A 17,818-nucleotide genomic window follows, 5' to 3' on the forward strand; every position below is an offset into this window, starting at 1 on the left:
TTTCAGCATTTCATCTTCAGTTTTCAGTAGGAACGAATCCATATTTGAGCCAAATCTTTCTAGGGAGCTATCTGTCTGTCTCTTTTAAACAAGAGCCAAATATAGGGCAATGTCCTAATATGTGGGACAAGGGTTCAAGGTATAAAAATGCTGTTAAGCTCCACGTGAAGCAGGACACCTTCTCACCCTAGGTACTTGGAAGAGGCATTCCGTATAACTCTCAGTCAATAAAAACAACATGTGATGTTTGGTCCCATATAATGAGAGAAAATTGCTCTTGATACTGGACGCCTGCGCGGTTTATACTGTGATGAATAATTTACATTCTGGGTGTTGACCTTTACACGCTGATAATATATGCTTTCAGGAGAGTGTTTGTTTTAATTTTATTATTGCTTCCAACACGTTACTTATTACACCTGAGCTGTTTTGTAAAACCGTTTGTTCCCTGCTAAAATCTAATGAATTAACCATAAAAGTATCATTTCTAGACCAACGTTCGAATTTTACATACATGTAGTTTTACGTTTTACTCACATCAAGCACTGCAAATCAGTCTTCTCTTACTTGTTAAATATGTATTTTATAAAACATTAAGATGTATGCGAATACTGATATTTACTAATGTGTAAAGTTGTCATAGCGACAGGCTGCAGACACTCAATCGGCGAAGCGTTTATCTTTTACACAACTGTCTTATTTACCTTTACGCTATGCAATTGAAGCAGCAGCATCCTTTCTTTTCCTCAAAACTAATACTTCTTTTTTGCAACTTTGCTTTTTCCCCTCGGAGGCTCACTGCTGCTGACGCACAGAGGACTACGTGCAGCTTCAGCCGTGCCGGCAGCAGTTCGCCGTCACGTGACACTTTACCCCTAGCTGTTAATAATTTAAGTGTTAGCCTCACAGGTGTCAAGTGTGGATATCTGCGTCTAAGCTCGTGGATAATTCAAACCGCTGAACAAAAGCCCAAAAATGAAGGATCTGGTGTCGTCTGCTTTAGCGCTCAAAGGCTCCACAGCGCCATCCACTGAGCACTGGGCTCAATTTCATCAGCCAGAGCCTTTTCAGGTTTTTTTTCTCCATTAAACTGAATAAGATCACATACCCGAACAAAGAATAGGCCCGATCAGGTCAAATTACACAACCCCCCCCCACGTTTTAAAGTAAAGAGAAAAGCTGCATAAGAGGGATTTTGTAAAAACTTTATTGATCAGTTCAAGGAGTTTAATCGAAAAGGCCGAATCCCATGTCGTCATCGGACTCCTCAGACTCTTCCTTCTTCTCCTCTTTCTTCTCCTCAGCTGAAAAACAAAAAGCACTTGACATCACTTCCTGCTGTCATCACCATGACACAGCAACCTGCTCACATGGTTGCCTAATATAGCGGTTGTTTTAAAATATATTTAAATGCAACTGATTTTTATTTTGGAATTTCCCAGTTTTTGTTGAGCGTTTCTTACACGCTGCTGTATTAATATGAAAACAAAAAAAGCCTCATTCTAAAACCATTCAACTAAAAAACCGTAGAATAAATTAAAATGCCTGCACTGTATTTACCCAGTATAGTGCGGATTTTGTGTGGATTAACTTGTGTAGATGCATCTTTCATGTCAACAGATCATTATTTGGCTCCATGTAGTTGTACAAACATACAAGGTGAAGGCAAAATCACAAAGTGGCTAATATGATTGATGGTGCCAAACAAGGTGCTAAGCTGCAATGCTCACCTGCAGCAGGAGCTGCGGCTCCGCCCGAGCCAGCAGCTGCGGAGCTGGCAACGGCTACGGCACCACCTGCTGGCATGCTGGCCAGCTTACCGTAACCTGAGGAGACACGAGTTGGCAGACATGAAGCACAAGTGATAACATCGACACTCAGCAGTCAGAAACAAGACAGAGGTCAGAAACGGTCCGTTACATGTGGTCTGACTTTACACATCTGATTAAATACAACTTTTTTCTTATCTTACATTCAAATCGATTGACTTTGTCCAATGGGATATCATGCCCTGCGGGTTTATAGAAACTATGGCAAGAAAACTCTCGACATTATCACAGCAAATGCACCATGACACACTCATGAAATATTTTATTTCAGCCCACATATAGGGTGCAAGATCAGCTATCATGAAGACCCAAATAAGAAAATGAAATATTGATGTTTTGCAACTTTCACTCACAACATCCCAACTGTAATTTTAGGATTGTTTTTGCATTACAAGTAGCACTGATATTAACCTTTAATACTGTGCCACTTTTCTGCCCATCTGCAGTACTCTACATTATGATGTTTATATTTCATTCCGTTGTTCTTAGCTGTATCTTTTTTAGTAGTAGTTTAGTAATGAGTTCTTTTTTTAGTATTTTAAACTTGATACTGGGTTTCTGTTTTTTACTCTTATTGCACTGAGTGTGTAAGATGACTAATAAAAAATAATTAAGAAGTATAATTTGTGCATACAATAAGTAATTTGTCTATACACAATACCCTTATGAACCATTTTCAATGAACAAATTCTCCAGTATAACTGTGGTCCACACACAGTGTGCCATCCTCCATTACGGAGGAATCCAGCATTGAGAGCTTAGTTCACTCATATTTTCAATAACTCTTTTTTTTTTTTTTTTACCCTTAAATCTGTTTTCCCTGTGTGTCAAATGAGTTTATCACTAGTCACAGTATCCAATATCATAAACTAGTTCAGACCCCTGCAGGGAGTCCATGTCAGTATTAAAATACTGCCTTAAGCCATTTAATTCTAAACTGTCAGACCTAACAACATTTCAGCCAAACAAAATTGTAAACCAAAATTAATCATGGTCTCACACACACATAAATGAAACTGTGGGAAACTCACCTGTGGTAATAACGTCATTCACATTCTTGCCCTTCAGCTCACTGATAACCTGTTGAGAGAGAAAGATAGACGCAATTATAAACATAACCTAAAGGTAGGAACCAGCTGCAGGGAAAAACTGAAGCCACAACAGTAATAAGACACAAAGAGGAGCAGGTGGCTGTGTACCTTGTCGAGGCGTGTGTCATCGGTTTCAATGCCAACGCTCTCCAGGATCTTCTTGATGTCCTTGGCATCAGGGTTTTCATTGCCACCGAGGGCAGCCAGCAGGTAAGCAGCAACGTAACGCATCCTGAAACACCAAGTTTACTGGAAACATTAGTAACCATGCGGGACGTTTTTATGGACACAGGAAAATGAGTTATGTTTAAAGTTCAGACAATCTGTTTTTGCATTAACAAAAGTGGAAACACAACAACTCATACGAACATGTTAATTTTTCTTCATTATCAGCATATGCTAAATTTTTATATGAAAATCAAAGCCTGGAGAAAGTCATGGTATGCCTCAAAAGCTCAATCTCTGATTTTTATGTGAAAATGTTACAGTTTATAAGAAATATATGGCTTCATCACAGCAGGGGAATATTACACATTGTCCCTGTTAGTGCATCATTTAACAAAAAAACAAACAAACAAAAAACATCAAAAGACGTAAGGTCGACCCCTTTAGGGGTCAGTTTTTTCCTGGGTTTAGACAGCTACAGGACTGTGATCCCAACGCATTCCTGAGTTATTACGGCGATTTTCAGTAAAACATAAGTTCGCTGCTTTACTTTACAGCCGATACTCATCGTCCACTCATCTAAAAACTACATATTGAATATGCTACATATTGAATATGCTTCTACTAAAATACTGTTTTCTCTACCTCTATAAATCCTCAAAAATGCGACAATGTGGGAAAACACGGCATAATTTTAACACCCATGCGGCTCTCCGCTACCATTAGCCAACCTAGCGTATGCTCCGGGAGCCAAAGAAAGGAATTAATGTCGGCTAAACGCTCTTTAATATTCTTAAAATGCCCGGGCTGAAAGTGTACATGCTTATCTGGGTGGCTCAGTTATTTTCTCAGTGTTTAATACATTATTTACGTTTTAAAACCAAACTTACTTGAGCTAGATAGGAGAGCGCGTGTTCACTCTGAGGTTAGCACGGACAGAAAGGAAGTTACGTCACCGGAAAAAAGCAAAGTAGCCTTTCTTCTTCGTAAGAGCATTAAAAGTAAGCAGGAACCGAGGCGAGGCCTGCTGCTCAGGAGTGTGTTTGCAACCTCGGTGTAAAAACTTTACCTAACGCGAAATATTACACAAAAAATACATTCTTCTTCTTCTTCTTCTTCTTCTTCGTGTCCCCCCTAGGAGTTGCCACAGTGGATTAAATATCTGCCTTAATTTCACCTGTCTTGCATCCTCCTCTGGTATACCAATCCTCTCCATGTCCTCCATCTCTCACTCTATGAATCAATTTTGTGGTCTTACTCTTTTGCTCCTAACTGGCATCTCCATATTCAACATCCTTTGTCTCTCTAACTTTGCTTTCAAACCGTTCAAACTAAGCTGTCCCTCTGATGTGCTCATATCCTGTATAAAAGATTTGGAGCTTGTAACTACATGTTTTATTGATATGAAGTGCTGGATGAAATGTCACTTTTACAAGAATCAAGGTTACTTTAATGTCACTGTGTAAAAAAAAAAAGTGACACTGTACACTTCCTTGAAAATTAATTTCTCAGGAGTTCTCAGGAAACAGTCTATGTTGTACTTTTTGTGACGAGGCAGTGTGTGTTGTGTGTCTGTGTGAGGCCCCTGAAACTAGACACTTTCTCCAACCCTTTTCCATATACAGTGTTGTGAACAAATATGAAAAAAGACAGAAATCAGGAAGAGGCCAAATACTTTTTCACAGCACTGTATACATAAGGGAGCTTGAGAGAGTCTCCGGTTTCAGGGACCTCACATGGACACACAACACGCACTGCCTCATTAAAAAAAGAATAACACAGACTGTTTCCTGAGAACAGCACTGTATGTTCAGTGGTAAGTGGCCATTCTGACTTCTCCTGAAATCAATTATCAGCTCTCTGGTCCTGTTGGTATTTAGAACCAACTTGTTTTTAGCACATCAGCCTGTCAGCTTCTGAACCTCTGCAGGCAGAGTCATCTCCTCCACTGATCAGCCCCGCCATGGCATTGTCTGTGGACTCAGTGATGGGTTTTGTGTTACAACGTGGTGTGCAGTCATATGCATACAGGGTATGTAGAGTAAAGAGAAGGGCTCCAGCCGCAACCTTGTGGGGCTCCTGTGCTGAGTATGTGAGTGGATTGGCTGTGGACACTTGGAGGCCTAGACTGGACATCCTGTGGACATTTTTCTTTGATTATAAATTATTTATGAAACTTGACCAACTGTGAATAAATGTAAAAGTTTACAAGTTGTGGGCTGAGTTTCTTTGGAACTAACTTCCAGGGAGCCAGGGTTATAATATGGACAAATCAATGTTGCAAAAAACAGCTGTTTTTTGTTTACATAGTGCCAAATATAATGCATAATAGTAATCAGTTGCTAATTAACTAATAATACAGTATTAGAGACGTTTGTAAAGCCTAATCATAACCCTGTTAGAGAGTGAGGAGCTAAACAAGAAGAAAAGCAGTAAAGACATTTATGTATTATTTTAATCTTGTGATCTTTCAAGATGGGTGGGAACAAACCTCTGAGATTTATTTCAGCATAGTGCAACATTAAATTATAGTTCGCTTGTTTTTTAATTTGCACTCTGTCCAGTTAAACAGGAAAAGTAAATAAAATCTTAAATGATCCACAAAGGTTACTGGGAATCCATATTTGTATCTCATCCAGGAGACTTTTATCAGCCTTCTTCTGGTGCTGTTTGCAGAAGTCCATCCCCACCTCATTATTTGGGTCAATACTCGTGTATAAGATAAGATAATAATCAGATAATATCTATAAATCATCTGCATCTTTTTGCACATGAAGCTTTGTGCTTTCGTGACTCTGCAGCAGCTCTCCGCTAACCATTTCAGTGTGTGTTACACTGTATATGAACATGAATCAGCTTCTTCCTCCTTGTCTGCTGCTACTGCTCACTTGGCTCCTGGTCTGGTTTGGCCTCCTGCCTCTTCTTCTGTCCCTGCTGCTGCTGCATTTGGTCCTGGGTGTGATTGATTTCAGTTGCCAGAAGAGACGAAGTGAACCATCCACACATGAGAGCCTGCGACGGATGGCGTCAATGCCATGAGAAGGCAGCAGCTGGGCTGTGCTCTCAAGCTGTAGTGTGAACAACCAGCTCTAATGAATCGCTGTCACGTGCACTGCTTGGTTCCAGGAGAACAGGCCCGAGCTCTTGTTACAGACCTCCTTCCTCTCAGATATATACAGTCTGGATGGGGTGCAAAGACTACTTAATACTGACAAGAGCAGCAAACTTGCAGGAGTTACCTGAGAGGGATACTTGTCAGATAGACAGACTGTTGTCTTAAACGAACTTGGATGTATAACATTTAGTGAGTAAGCATTTATATCTGGATTTATTTCTGTATTTATTTCTGTATTTCATCATTCATGGCGATTCGTACCTCAAAGCTACCTGTGCACAGTCTCCATGTTGATGTTAATGCCAGAGGAGGTTTGGAGCGCTGCAGTTTCTGAGTCTGCAGAGTGTTGGTGGCTTAAGTGCTTTTTACTACAAGCCCCAATAGAACCTTTTAATGTTTACTTTTAAAATATCAAAGATTAAGAAGTGTGGCCCAATACCTTTGTCTGTATAGTGTATTATTAGCCTTGATATTTGTGAATGTTAACAATTTATCTTTGCATTGAAAAAACTTTAGGAAAAAAACTAACAAAGTATCATATTAAATACTTGTTTTTATGGATTTGTACTTTATCTTTCCTTTTTTGTGGAAGGAGCCAACAGAAAATATCTCTGGATATCAATGAGTGTCAGCTCCTCCGCCCTCTGGAGCAATCAGCCCACAGAGATGACTCATATTGAATATATTTCAAATATAAAGGAAAACGATGGACACAAAAGAACTGCTGACCTTCACGCAGTCATGTCATTCGTTCCTTTGTTCCCCTCTGTTATCCTATGCATTTCGTTCTACCCCTGATGGCCGTGTCTGTCTTTGTGTGATTGTGTGACGTCAGTTATGAAATTAATTTCAACCTGCCACATAGTATGTCTATATGTTTGTGGCATAGAGCCATAGTTGGTTATATTAGAGAAGTCAAAATAGCTGCTGTGAAAAAGGCTTAGAAATCACATTCACACAAAGGCCGTGTTTATTCAGACAATGAATTTCCAGTTTCTGTGCTACTTAATTTTTCTATATGCATCTAATGATTAATACAGTTTTCAATGGAAAACTGAACTGAACTTACTCATGATTGTCCTTGTTGTGATTTTATTTTTATGTTCTACTTTCACATCCATTTGGGTATTTCCATAATGCTCCGACCACGTTTCCTTACCTTTTAGTTTTGGTGACGCTCTTGTGTCTGGAAGTATGTGAAAGCAAATATTTGACCATTTCCTCTATGCTATAACAAGTAGTGCTACATGTTTCAAAAAATAATTAAACATCCTGGAGTGAAAGAAAAGAGAGAAACAACAACTATGCAATAAAAAAAAAAAAAAAAACATAAATATTGCCAGGGTCCATAAAGATCACCAGGCCTATATTTGTTTTGTTGAGCTGGGAAATCACAGCTGCTTCCTCCACTGATAGTTCAGTTCTCCACACTGACTCATGCTGGTTGATTAGTGTCTCTTCTTTTTAGCTGATAGAAAGTTTTTGCTTATGTAATGGACATTTTTCCATCTAGTGAACAAGTAAGCAGACGAGGTTTAATTTCCAAATTAAAAATACGTCAAATACTTAGTTTTATCAACTAAAAATGCTTAATGAGACCAGTGTAACTGCATTAGTTCAGTTGAGTTTGAAAACCTGGGGGCCCATCCGAAGCAACGGACAGGGGCTCAGTGTGTTTTTTGTCCTGTCTTCCTCCCCTCACCCTCCACTGGAGACTGTAGATGGCCGTCCTTATGTTAGCGTGGTTCTGCCGGAGGTTTCTTATTGTTAAAAGGGAGTTTTTCCTTCCCACTGTCACCAAAGTGCCTGCTCATAGAAGGGTTATGATTATTGTGGTTTTCTCTCTAGCTATCATTGTAGAATCTTTACTTTACAGCGCCTCAAGGCAACTGTTGTTGGGATTTGGTGCTATATAAATAAAATTTAATTTAATTGATTTTAATTGCACAAGAGATGTGAAGAGGAGAGTGCAGGCAGGGTGTAGAAAAGGGGTGAGGGGTGAGTGTGGGAGAAGGACAGCAGAAAAAGTGAAAGTTTATAAGATGAGACCTGCTGTGATGTATGGTTTGGTTTGGAGATGGTGGCACTGACAATAAAACAGCAGGGCAAGCTGGAGGTGGCAGAGTTAAAAAGATGGGAGTGACCATAATGGAAAGGATAAGAAATGACAGAGGATGTTTAAGATGGAGCTACCAGGAAAGGAGGATTGTTCCTGGATGTAGTGAAGAAGGAAACACAGAGGACTGGAGGATGTTTGATAGGGTGAGATGGAGGCAGACCCCTGAAGAGAGCAGCAGAAAGAAGATGATGTTATTTTTGCTTCATTATTTTTGTACTATTTTGCATGCAGGGTTAGCAGAACACAAGCAGCTAAAACCTGCTGAGACTGCACCTCTTCTGACAGCAGGAACCATCAGTTCATCTTCCAGAGTTTTCCTTATTCCCTGTGTCTTTGCTCTTAGAAAGTATCCGCATAGCAGAAATCATTTGCAGATGAGATGAACAGATTTCTACGTGTAGCTTACACATTCTCTTTGTGCCTTCCAGCTCCAAAGACATGCATGTTAGGTTAACTGATGACTAAATTGGCCCAAAGTTTAAATGGGAGTGTGAATGGCTGTCTTTCTCTCTCTGCTAGGCCTGCAATAGACTAGCAACTGGCTCCAGCACCCTCAGCAACACTTTCCAATTTGCCTTGTGAATTCACTGAAGGGTCCATGTTACCATTTCTGATCACACGACCCACCTTTTTCATGCTGCGCTGCTGCCATACTACTCTTTTCTTTATAGATTTACCTTTTTGACACCTACCTTGTACCACAAGAGTGACAGAGATGTGTCTTTCTTTCTAAAAATGAATGTAACGTGTAACAGATAGTGGAAAAACACGTTTAAAAGTCATAAACTTAAGCACGGTTTATTGAGCCTCCTGTCCAACTATTATGTTCTACATCACAACATTTTACATTCCACATCAATGTAACACAGTAAATTAGATAAACAGACTAGAGAACACAAAATAACACAACACTATCTACAGGCAATCATAAATAAGCACTGACTAAAACAGTATCAACATTTTAAGTTTGGTCTCGGTCCTAGAAAGAAAGGAGAGATCAGTGCAGAGCTCAGAAAAGAGGAGCTGATCTGTGACAGTTAATCTGTCCCACATCTGCCCCGCTTTTCAGAGACGCTGCGCTGATATGGCCCTGGTACACAGTCAAAATGGAAGTACCAATCATTCCTGGTATCTGATTATTTTTTTTTTTAGGAAAATCACTTATAAAAATTGAGAAAAATATCAAAAAAAGAAAACCATTATAAAAAATACTCTATTGACCAATACACAATGAAAACGGGTAGAAAGTTGAAGGTTTACCTCACCAAAGGTTTGTAACTAAAATCAGACTATAGTCAGTGACATTCAGTGGAGAGTGTGCAATATCAATACCAAGTCTCATTACATTTTTTTCCTGATTTACTATACATGTTTGTATGTGCGTGAGAAGTGAATCTAGCTAGCTAATGTTAGTTAAAACACAATCAAGGGACAAACTATACATTATATTAAGTCTTTTATGTACACCCCGACTGCTGTGCTAAATGTTCTGCCTCCAAACAAAAGCATAATCAATGTAGTTTAAATAAACTGTTACGTGAAACGATTCAGGAACGCTTATTTAAATCCTACTATTTAGCATTTTAGTGTGTACTAGTACTTGGATACTTGTACACTGCTGTACAAGTATCCAACAAAACCACACTATACTGTAGTTGTAAGGACACGTAAGAACATTTCTAAAGTTTTTAAACATTTTTATTCTATTGCCTGTCACAATTTGAGAATACATCACATTGATGACAACTTTTAGTTTACAACTACATTATAGCCTGTTAACTACTGCTTATGAATGTTTAATAGAGAGCCATCTCCCAAAGTTTTGCCAATTGCCTTCTTTGACTCCTTCATGGTAATCAGTATGTTACATCAAAAAAACAAACAAAAACCCCCCCAAAATTTGTAAACATCTCATAGGATCATCCAACTACATGCAACTCTTCTCAAAATCCTGCTGAATGTCATATTTCATTAGACATTCGTCTACACAGCGTTATTGTTGTAAGTTTAATAACATTCTGGAGGAAAATGACAACTATTTTGCACCAATAAAGGTTTTTTTTTTAAAGACCTTGCATAGATAATTGATGTGCATTCCATATTTGCAGCGTGTTTTACTTGAGACTTTGACCTTCAACTCAGCTGTCTTCATAAAGAGAAATGGATTACAGGGGATTCACCCACCAAATTTTACCTGTACTCGTCATGTGTCGTCATTTCTTGTGATATTTAAAGCATTATTTAAGTACCATACAATCAGATGAGAGTCGACGACCCCTTTCACTGACTTACAAAAACCTGCTAATCAAAGCAACAGCTGAGCAAGTTGATGTGAGGGAAACGTGCAGAGACATTCAAATCATCAACACTAGCACGCCACTTTCAACTAATAAAAGGTACTGCGTTTTAACCAGTGATTCATTTCAATGGATTTAATCTACAGTAATCTTTTTACGAGTCTTTTCCCACTTAAAGGATCGATTACCAAAAGCTCAGAAGCCGGATTTTAGATTTTATCCTCCCAAAAACAGTACTGATGGACCTCTGAACATCCCATTTACGATTTGTTAGTAACTTGGGGAACATCAGAGTACGCCAGGGGACGGTGGATAAAGTAATAAAAAAGAAACAGATGGAAATACAAACAGCTGTGGAGCAGCTAACCAGGCAAACGGAAACTCAAAGTGACCTCATTTCAGATGACACGGTCACAAGAACCAGACAACATACATCTATCGTGCCCCCGCACACGCCAATCAGCGGCATGCTCATAAGACTCCCTCTCGATAAAACGGTTCGCTTCTGAAGAACAGTTTGGCATCGGATGGTTAATCTACACCAATATGAATCACTACCTTTACGTTACTACCTTCCTGTCTCAATAATGCCAGGTGTTGATCCTGAGACTGGACAATAGTATGGCTTAGTCAGCAAAAGCCTGGTTTCCATAATTCTGTACACATATTATTAGAACTACCCTGCAAACAAAAAACCTCTAGGAATAAATCTTTGAAGTTAAATCTGTCTTGTAGACATTTTGCCAAAAAAGGTGGATGATTAGACATCTAGTGAGTTGATTTTTTAATGAAACAATACATTTTATTTTTAAGAGAAAACCAAGACTTGTGGACTTATTTGACTGAGATGCTGAATGAAGATTTCCCTATGATGACTATCAACACAGTAGCTAAACATGCAGCCACTTCATAACTATAAAATGTGGAACATGAATAAGTGTAACTGTGGCAGCCTACACATTAAAATATACAGTAGACAATTAAGACTGTTTTGTGATTTGCCTGCTTAACAATTCACATCAGAACAAACTTGATTGTTTGGCAGTATTTGGTAATAAAGTGTTTCTCATTTTTATGATATGCATTTTGTATATTATATATGAGTACATCTGTGCCCAACCCACCTAAAAAAGAAAAAAGAAAAATAATTTTTTGCGCAAAGATAAATGGAAAATAAATTGGTAATGACATGCAGGCAAGACCAAGTTTGAAATTATTGCTGTAAATTATTGAAATATGGGCTTTACTAACATTTTATTAACATTTTACAAGCATCAAAAAATGTTTTTTTTTAAAGTAGCTGTCGATAGATCTTACCCAAGCACCTGTATCATCTTTTGTCCTTTAACATGAATGCGATATGTGAATAAAAAAACGTCAGGTTAAGCGAATGTTTGATTTACGACTCCCTTGCTAGATGTTAAGTTACAAAATGTAATAAAAAAACTGATGAAAGATTACAAATAGATATATGTCACTGCAGCACATTTACAGCATAATACACCAAAAACTGTAGAGGTTATATACAGTATGTGTACTAACATTTCATTCATTGAACAAGTGATCAAAACTCACATGCTGCATTAATGTGACTGAAGTTTTGGTCACACGGGCTTAGAGGCTGGTTGGCAACCCCTTGGCGTCCTCTGGTTGCTAGGGGGAAACGTGTATTCCTTGACTAGTTGGTGATTGCTTGCAAGCAGGGGGAAATGAGCTCCGAAGACGGCGCTGCACCAAAAATCTCAGACACTCGCCAATTACTCAATAATAGTGAAACTTGAGGGAGTGCAAGTTTGGAGAACTTTCACCTTCAAAGTAAAAGCTGTGTCTTACTATTGCTGTCAACATGTTTTAAAAGGCGCAAATGGATCAGCTTCTGGTTTGTGTCACAGTTTTTGAAATTTCACTCAGTGAACAGTTGGCGAGTATTTGGAGGTAAGTTGGTATTATCCATGCAAACTGTAAGTAACCACAGCAATAAGCTAGCAACCAAACCTCTTTGTTAATCATTTCACGTAGTCGCTGGCAGCAACTACTCGCCAGCCGGTTGGGGAGCACACTTATTTTCCATGGCAACCAGAGGTTTCCAGGGATTTGCTAACAAGCCTCTAAGCCTTTGTGACTGAGGCTTTAGCAGTCGATTTCACAGATTGCCAGCAATCTCCAGCAAACACTCTCCAATCGGCTGGATAAAACACATTTTTCCCTAATGATCGGTGGTTGCCAGGGGGTCACAGCTTGGTTTCTAGGCTTGCATGACCAGGGCCTTACAGAGACTGTAGGCATCTGACTAGCTGAATTTTACAAATGCCTAATTTTATCTTATTTTGATGGTCACTGGATAACTGACTTCTTATCAAGTTCTGTCACTGGCAGAGTAAAAATGTGACACAGTACATTCCTCATTTATGTCAAAACAAAATAACTGACTTTCATCTCATGTCATACTGACTCCAGAGTTTCGAGGGTTTATTTATTTTTTTTGATAAATGTGCGAGTCTTTGTGGTGTCAGCTATTTAGTTCACGAGTTGCTGAGACCCCATTACATCACTTACTGGAGCTTTTTATAGCGTGGCATGATGTTAAAGTCTTGCAGGGTAAGCCTAGAGAGAACGCTCGAGCATAATCCAGCACTTTTGCTACTTTCTGTAGGGTAGCCATAACACCAATCTAACAACTTATCACTTTAACTAATTTAGACTGTTGTCAGCACCTCTAAAGCTACGGTCTCTGAGAAAACAGGTGAAAAGCATGAATTAATTCCTGCCACAATAGTTTAATTTCCAGAAATTTAAATGGTTAAAGAAAGAAGAGAAACGAAAAAACAGTACATAAGATAAATGTGTTTGCTCTGAGGCACTTGGTAGTGGCTCTGATAAATCACTGAAAAACACTACCTTTTCAGTCAAAGCAGTTGTATAGTTTATCTCAGAAGTTGCATTCAAATTGTCAATTCAAAAATAATGCACATGGTGTGACACACACTGACAATCGTGATCTTCCTAGTGTTCGTCTAGAGTTGTAGTGTCTAGTACAATACACGATGGTGAATATCAAAATGCTAAAGAAAAGGGCAGAAGCACAATATACAGTGAGTGTGTTCTTTTTTTGTTCTTTTTTTCAGGGGCAGGCAGATGAGAAAGGGATCAGAACAGATGGCCAGAAGGCTAAAGAAGGAGAGACACGGGAGCTGGGCATCAACATGGGAAAATCCTACTTGGGAAAGTTGTTCTGTTGCCGGCGCTTCGCCGACCTCATTTTCTCAAAGCGTGACTCCATTTCCTCTAGGACTTTGGGGGTGTACCTTACTACCAGCTTCACTGTGCCCTGAGCTGCCTTGAGGAGTTCCACAGCTTTCTCATGGTGCTCTCCTTCCACACTCTGAAGGCAAAAGAAACAGAAATTGAGTTTAAGATTTCACCAGGAACACACAAAAGTCCATGATCTCTACAGATTAACCTACTGGGTCCAATTATTAAACACAAGAGCAACGAGGTATGTGGCCACTTTTGGAGTAAACAAGAGTTTTATATGTACTGGAGTGAATGTAGTTCCAACATAAGCTCTAGCAGCTGTTCACATAAAACAGCCTGCAATTTGGAAATTTTAATGAGGGAACAAGCTGAGCAATAAACAAAGTCAACTGGATGACTGGTATTGGCTGATCTTTGAGATTTACACTTCCAGACAATAGCATGGCACGTTTACATTCAGTGTTCCATCAGTACTCACTGTGTCCATCTTTAAGCCATAATAAACATGTTGAACACATTAACATTTCCAGAGCTTTACAAGAGGAACCTGACACCTTCATTATTTACATCAATGTACTATTACTACAATTATTATTATTATTATTATTATTATTATACTAATAATAATAATTATTATTATTTCTAAACGTACAAAATTGACAGCTTCCTGTCACTGACATGAGGAAATGCTTTTCCATTGCGCTTCCAAGAAGACACCAAAGACTCCACAGGGTTTCTGAGGTTTTTTTCTGACCGCTGCTTCGTGCCAGCTCACTGGTAATATGGATTACTGAAGAAGGTTTAGCTGGTAAATGGCCATCATTGTCAGACTCTATGGCTAACAATGAACCAACATGATGATGATAGTCTGAAAATAAATTAAAAAAAGCACAGGCGAGCACAGGGGATTTTATTGATTTTTTCTTTGGTTTTCTTTGTTTTTTTTGTTGATGCAAATTCCACTGATTGAATCCTGTCAGTCCCTATGATGGACAAACTGATGCCAACAACTCCAAGCTACAAGCTGATATCTTCTTATAGCACTCCCCTGTTTATTAGGCTTTAATAAGCTTAATTTTAAGGCACTACTAGAGGAGTTTGACGAGCGGGAGAGCTGTTGACCTGCCTTACAAGTTCTCATTAATAAATTATGGTGTAACAAGTTAATAAACAACGATTTTACAAGTAGATGGGTCCCCAGATTTTTGCACAGTGATTGCAGTTCCTTTTATTTAAATCCTGAAACAAAATCCAGCTGTGCATTAGTTTTTTTTTGAAGAATGTATTATTTCTAATATCTGTCTGTTTAAAAAAAAAAAAATCTGAAATAGAGAATTTGCTCAGGCTCAGTCTAAAATGTAAACCATGCTGTGAATTACACACGCACCACTCCATTCACTGAGAGAAGCTGGTCCCCTCTTTTCAGGCCTCCATGTCGGTCAGCAATGCCTCCTGGGATGATCCGTGAGATGTAAATTGGTGAGTTTTGCTCCTTTCCGCCCATTATATTGAAACCCAACCCTTCTTCTGTTTTGGGCAGTTCCACAACTCGTGGATGTGAGTGTCCCTCACTTGCTGCAAAAGCTGCCACTGTAGCCTACAAATAGGAAAGTGGTGTTTAGATATTTCATCTGTATGTACTGCAGTCAAAGCACAAAATTACCCATTTTAAGAAATTAAATGTCTGAAATTAAGATTACAAAAAGACCAAATCTTGTGTTCAGACAGTAACTGACAACTATCTACCTTTGCTGTGGCATTGGCCCTGACCTCGGGGCTGCTGTTGATGTCCACTGTTTCATACACATGCTCATAGACCTGAGGAGATATTAGTGGACAGTATTTCAACAGGCGAACACAAAGAATTCAAACCAAAACAAAGGGTTAACCTTCTATAACCCATAAAAGCTGTGGGCAGCCAGCATATTTCTACTACTGTCACAAACACTTTTGGACACAGTATACTTTAAAAATTTGAGTTAAGTCAATACTTAACAATAAATCAGGGGAAAAAAGAAATGGCTTTTCAATTTAAGTATTTTGCAATATTTTGTATTTTATTTCAGACTATGGCTGATGTACATCTGTAAACAGTGTCAGTTGTCAGTCCACTATTTACAGCATTCGATCACATCAATTTCGAGGAGGCTGCAAAACTTTGTAAAAGGGGACTTATATGATGTGAAAATGTTTATCAAAGGGAAATGTGATTTTTCAGACTCTCTAGCTTAACGTTATCTGGTATAACACTAGCTGTTGTTCTTATAGCCATCTGGCTATCAGCTGTCCCAAAGCGGCAGTACACAATTGTTATATTATCGGGAACGAATAAGTATGTTAATGCATGTTTTATTATGTTAGAGTCTCGATTTCAGTTGAGGGGATGAGGCGTGAGGTGAGGAAAACGAGAATGAGTTGGAGGTTAGGGAGCAGAGAGGAGGGGTGAATGTGCCAGATGAAGAAGAGGAGGACAAAGAGGTAATGATAAAGAGATGTTGAAAACATAAATGTACAAATCTTAAATGGTCATATATAGCTGGAAAGAACTATTAGTGACATTAAATTTAAACTAACTTTTAACCAGACTTACACTCTCTTTCTTAATTCTGGAGCATTCTATTGGGAATCCTATTGGGATGCAGAGGGTTAAGCTGCAAACTGTGAACTAATGTCTCTTAATTAAGCGTTTGATAAGTGAATGATACAAGACGAAAGAGACTCACTTCTCTGACAGCATTACAGAATTCACTCTGTAGGACCCTCTGCAGTGCCTGCAGCTTCTGGGGAGGCACTTCCCCTGTCCTCTGGAGTTTATCAAGCAATTCAATAGCACGGTTGATATCTGTCAACAAGAACATGTACATAACCATTACTGAGGCCTGCAAATGTAGATTTTAACATTGGCAGTGAGAGTTTCCCACATCAGTGTCAGAGCACATTTACTTGCACTACATTTGTTCTGATTATAGATATGCTCCGGACAAGCTTGACTCCCACGGTCACCAGAACATACTACAATTAGTACAAATCGCTATAATGCAATAATAAAGCAACTCTCAGAGTAACATGAAGTAAATTCAACCACCCCTAACGGGATGAGGCACCAGGCATCACGTTTTTGTCTTGTTTATTTTGTTTTTGTGAATGTACAGCTTACTTTAATAGCAATGAATTGATAAGCATTTGTAAGTTTATTAAATATTTCTAATCGTGAAGTTTTACGTGTGTACTTGTGTAACCCGTAAGTTTAAACTATCGCACAAATCTGGGCTTCCTCTGCACATTTCAGCAACACACACCCAGAACTTATGTTATTTACAGACAGGTCGCAAAAATTAATATAATGATACAACCAGCGTAACTGTAAAATATTCTTTCTTTTATGGTAAGATACAGTGAACAAACCAGCCAGGTTAACTAATCACTGTCTGTTGTCATTAATTTTAGCTAGGTGGCTAATGTACTAAGTACAAAAATGTAGCCGTAATAGCTGTGGCTGCCTTAGCGGGGGACTATATATACATAATCATACAAGAATTAACCGCAAGATGTCTATTCTATTGTTATTCCACCATAAAACAGAGTACACAGACAAAAAATAAACCGCCTGCTTTAATGAGCTAATGCTAGCTAGGCTAGGTTTATGTCGCCCGCATATCACAACAAATATTTTTAAGCTAAAGCTAGCTAGCTAATTAACTTCACCTCTTTCCAATCGCACGGGCTCCCCAAGCGATGCCATTATTGAAATGAGAGGATGTTTGGCGTTAGGGAGATAGTTAGCTAAAGGAAAAATACTGAAAACTAAATTTGGTAATCCTGGCTGGCGTTATGTGCGCTTAACTGAGACGATAAATCAGATTAGCCAAGTTAGCCGGCTAGGCTAGCTGCCAGTGTCGTGATGCATTCAGGGAAACCTCGTAAAAGTGTGAACTCGGAATGTTCAG

At 38.8% G+C, this 17,818-nt stretch overlaps 2 protein-coding genes across 2 annotated transcripts; both read right to left on the reverse strand.

Annotated features, from left to right (window-relative positions):
* Nucleotides 1–1,187: 1,187 nt before the first annotated feature.
* Nucleotides 1,188–4,104, reverse strand: rplp2b (ribosomal protein, large P2b). The gene is made up of 5 exons (XM_085155339.1): nucleotides 3,976–4,104; nucleotides 3,029–3,152; nucleotides 2,861–2,909; nucleotides 1,731–1,826; nucleotides 1,188–1,304 (listed from the first exon to the last, which is right to left on the reverse strand). The coding sequence occupies exons 2-5, from the start codon at nucleotides 3,149–3,151 to the stop codon at nucleotides 1,228–1,230; spliced, it is 345 nt and encodes a 114-aa protein (XP_085011465.1). The 5' UTR covers nucleotide 3,152; nucleotides 3,976–4,104; the 3' UTR covers nucleotides 1,188–1,227.
* Nucleotides 4,105–9,090: 4,986 nt separating this feature from the next.
* On the reverse strand, nucleotides 9,091–17,783 carry lin7c (lin-7 homolog C (C. elegans)). Its single transcript, XM_085155306.1, has 5 exons — nucleotides 17,577–17,783; nucleotides 16,595–16,713; nucleotides 15,618–15,689; nucleotides 15,259–15,468; nucleotides 9,091–13,998 (listed from the first exon to the last, which is right to left on the reverse strand). Exons 1-5 carry the CDS (start codon nucleotides 17,611–17,613, stop codon nucleotides 13,831–13,833), a joined length of 606 nt encoding a protein of 201 aa, XP_085011432.1. The 5' UTR covers nucleotides 17,614–17,783; the 3' UTR covers nucleotides 9,091–13,830.
* Between the last annotated feature and the right edge of the window lie 35 nt (nucleotides 17,784–17,818).

The sequence above is a fragment of the Neolamprologus multifasciatus genome, chromosome 1 (assembly GCF_963576455.1).
Source record: "Neolamprologus multifasciatus chromosome 1, fNeoMul1.2, whole genome shotgun sequence".
Taxonomy (NCBI): domain Eukaryota; kingdom Metazoa; phylum Chordata; class Actinopteri; order Cichliformes; family Cichlidae; genus Neolamprologus; species Neolamprologus multifasciatus.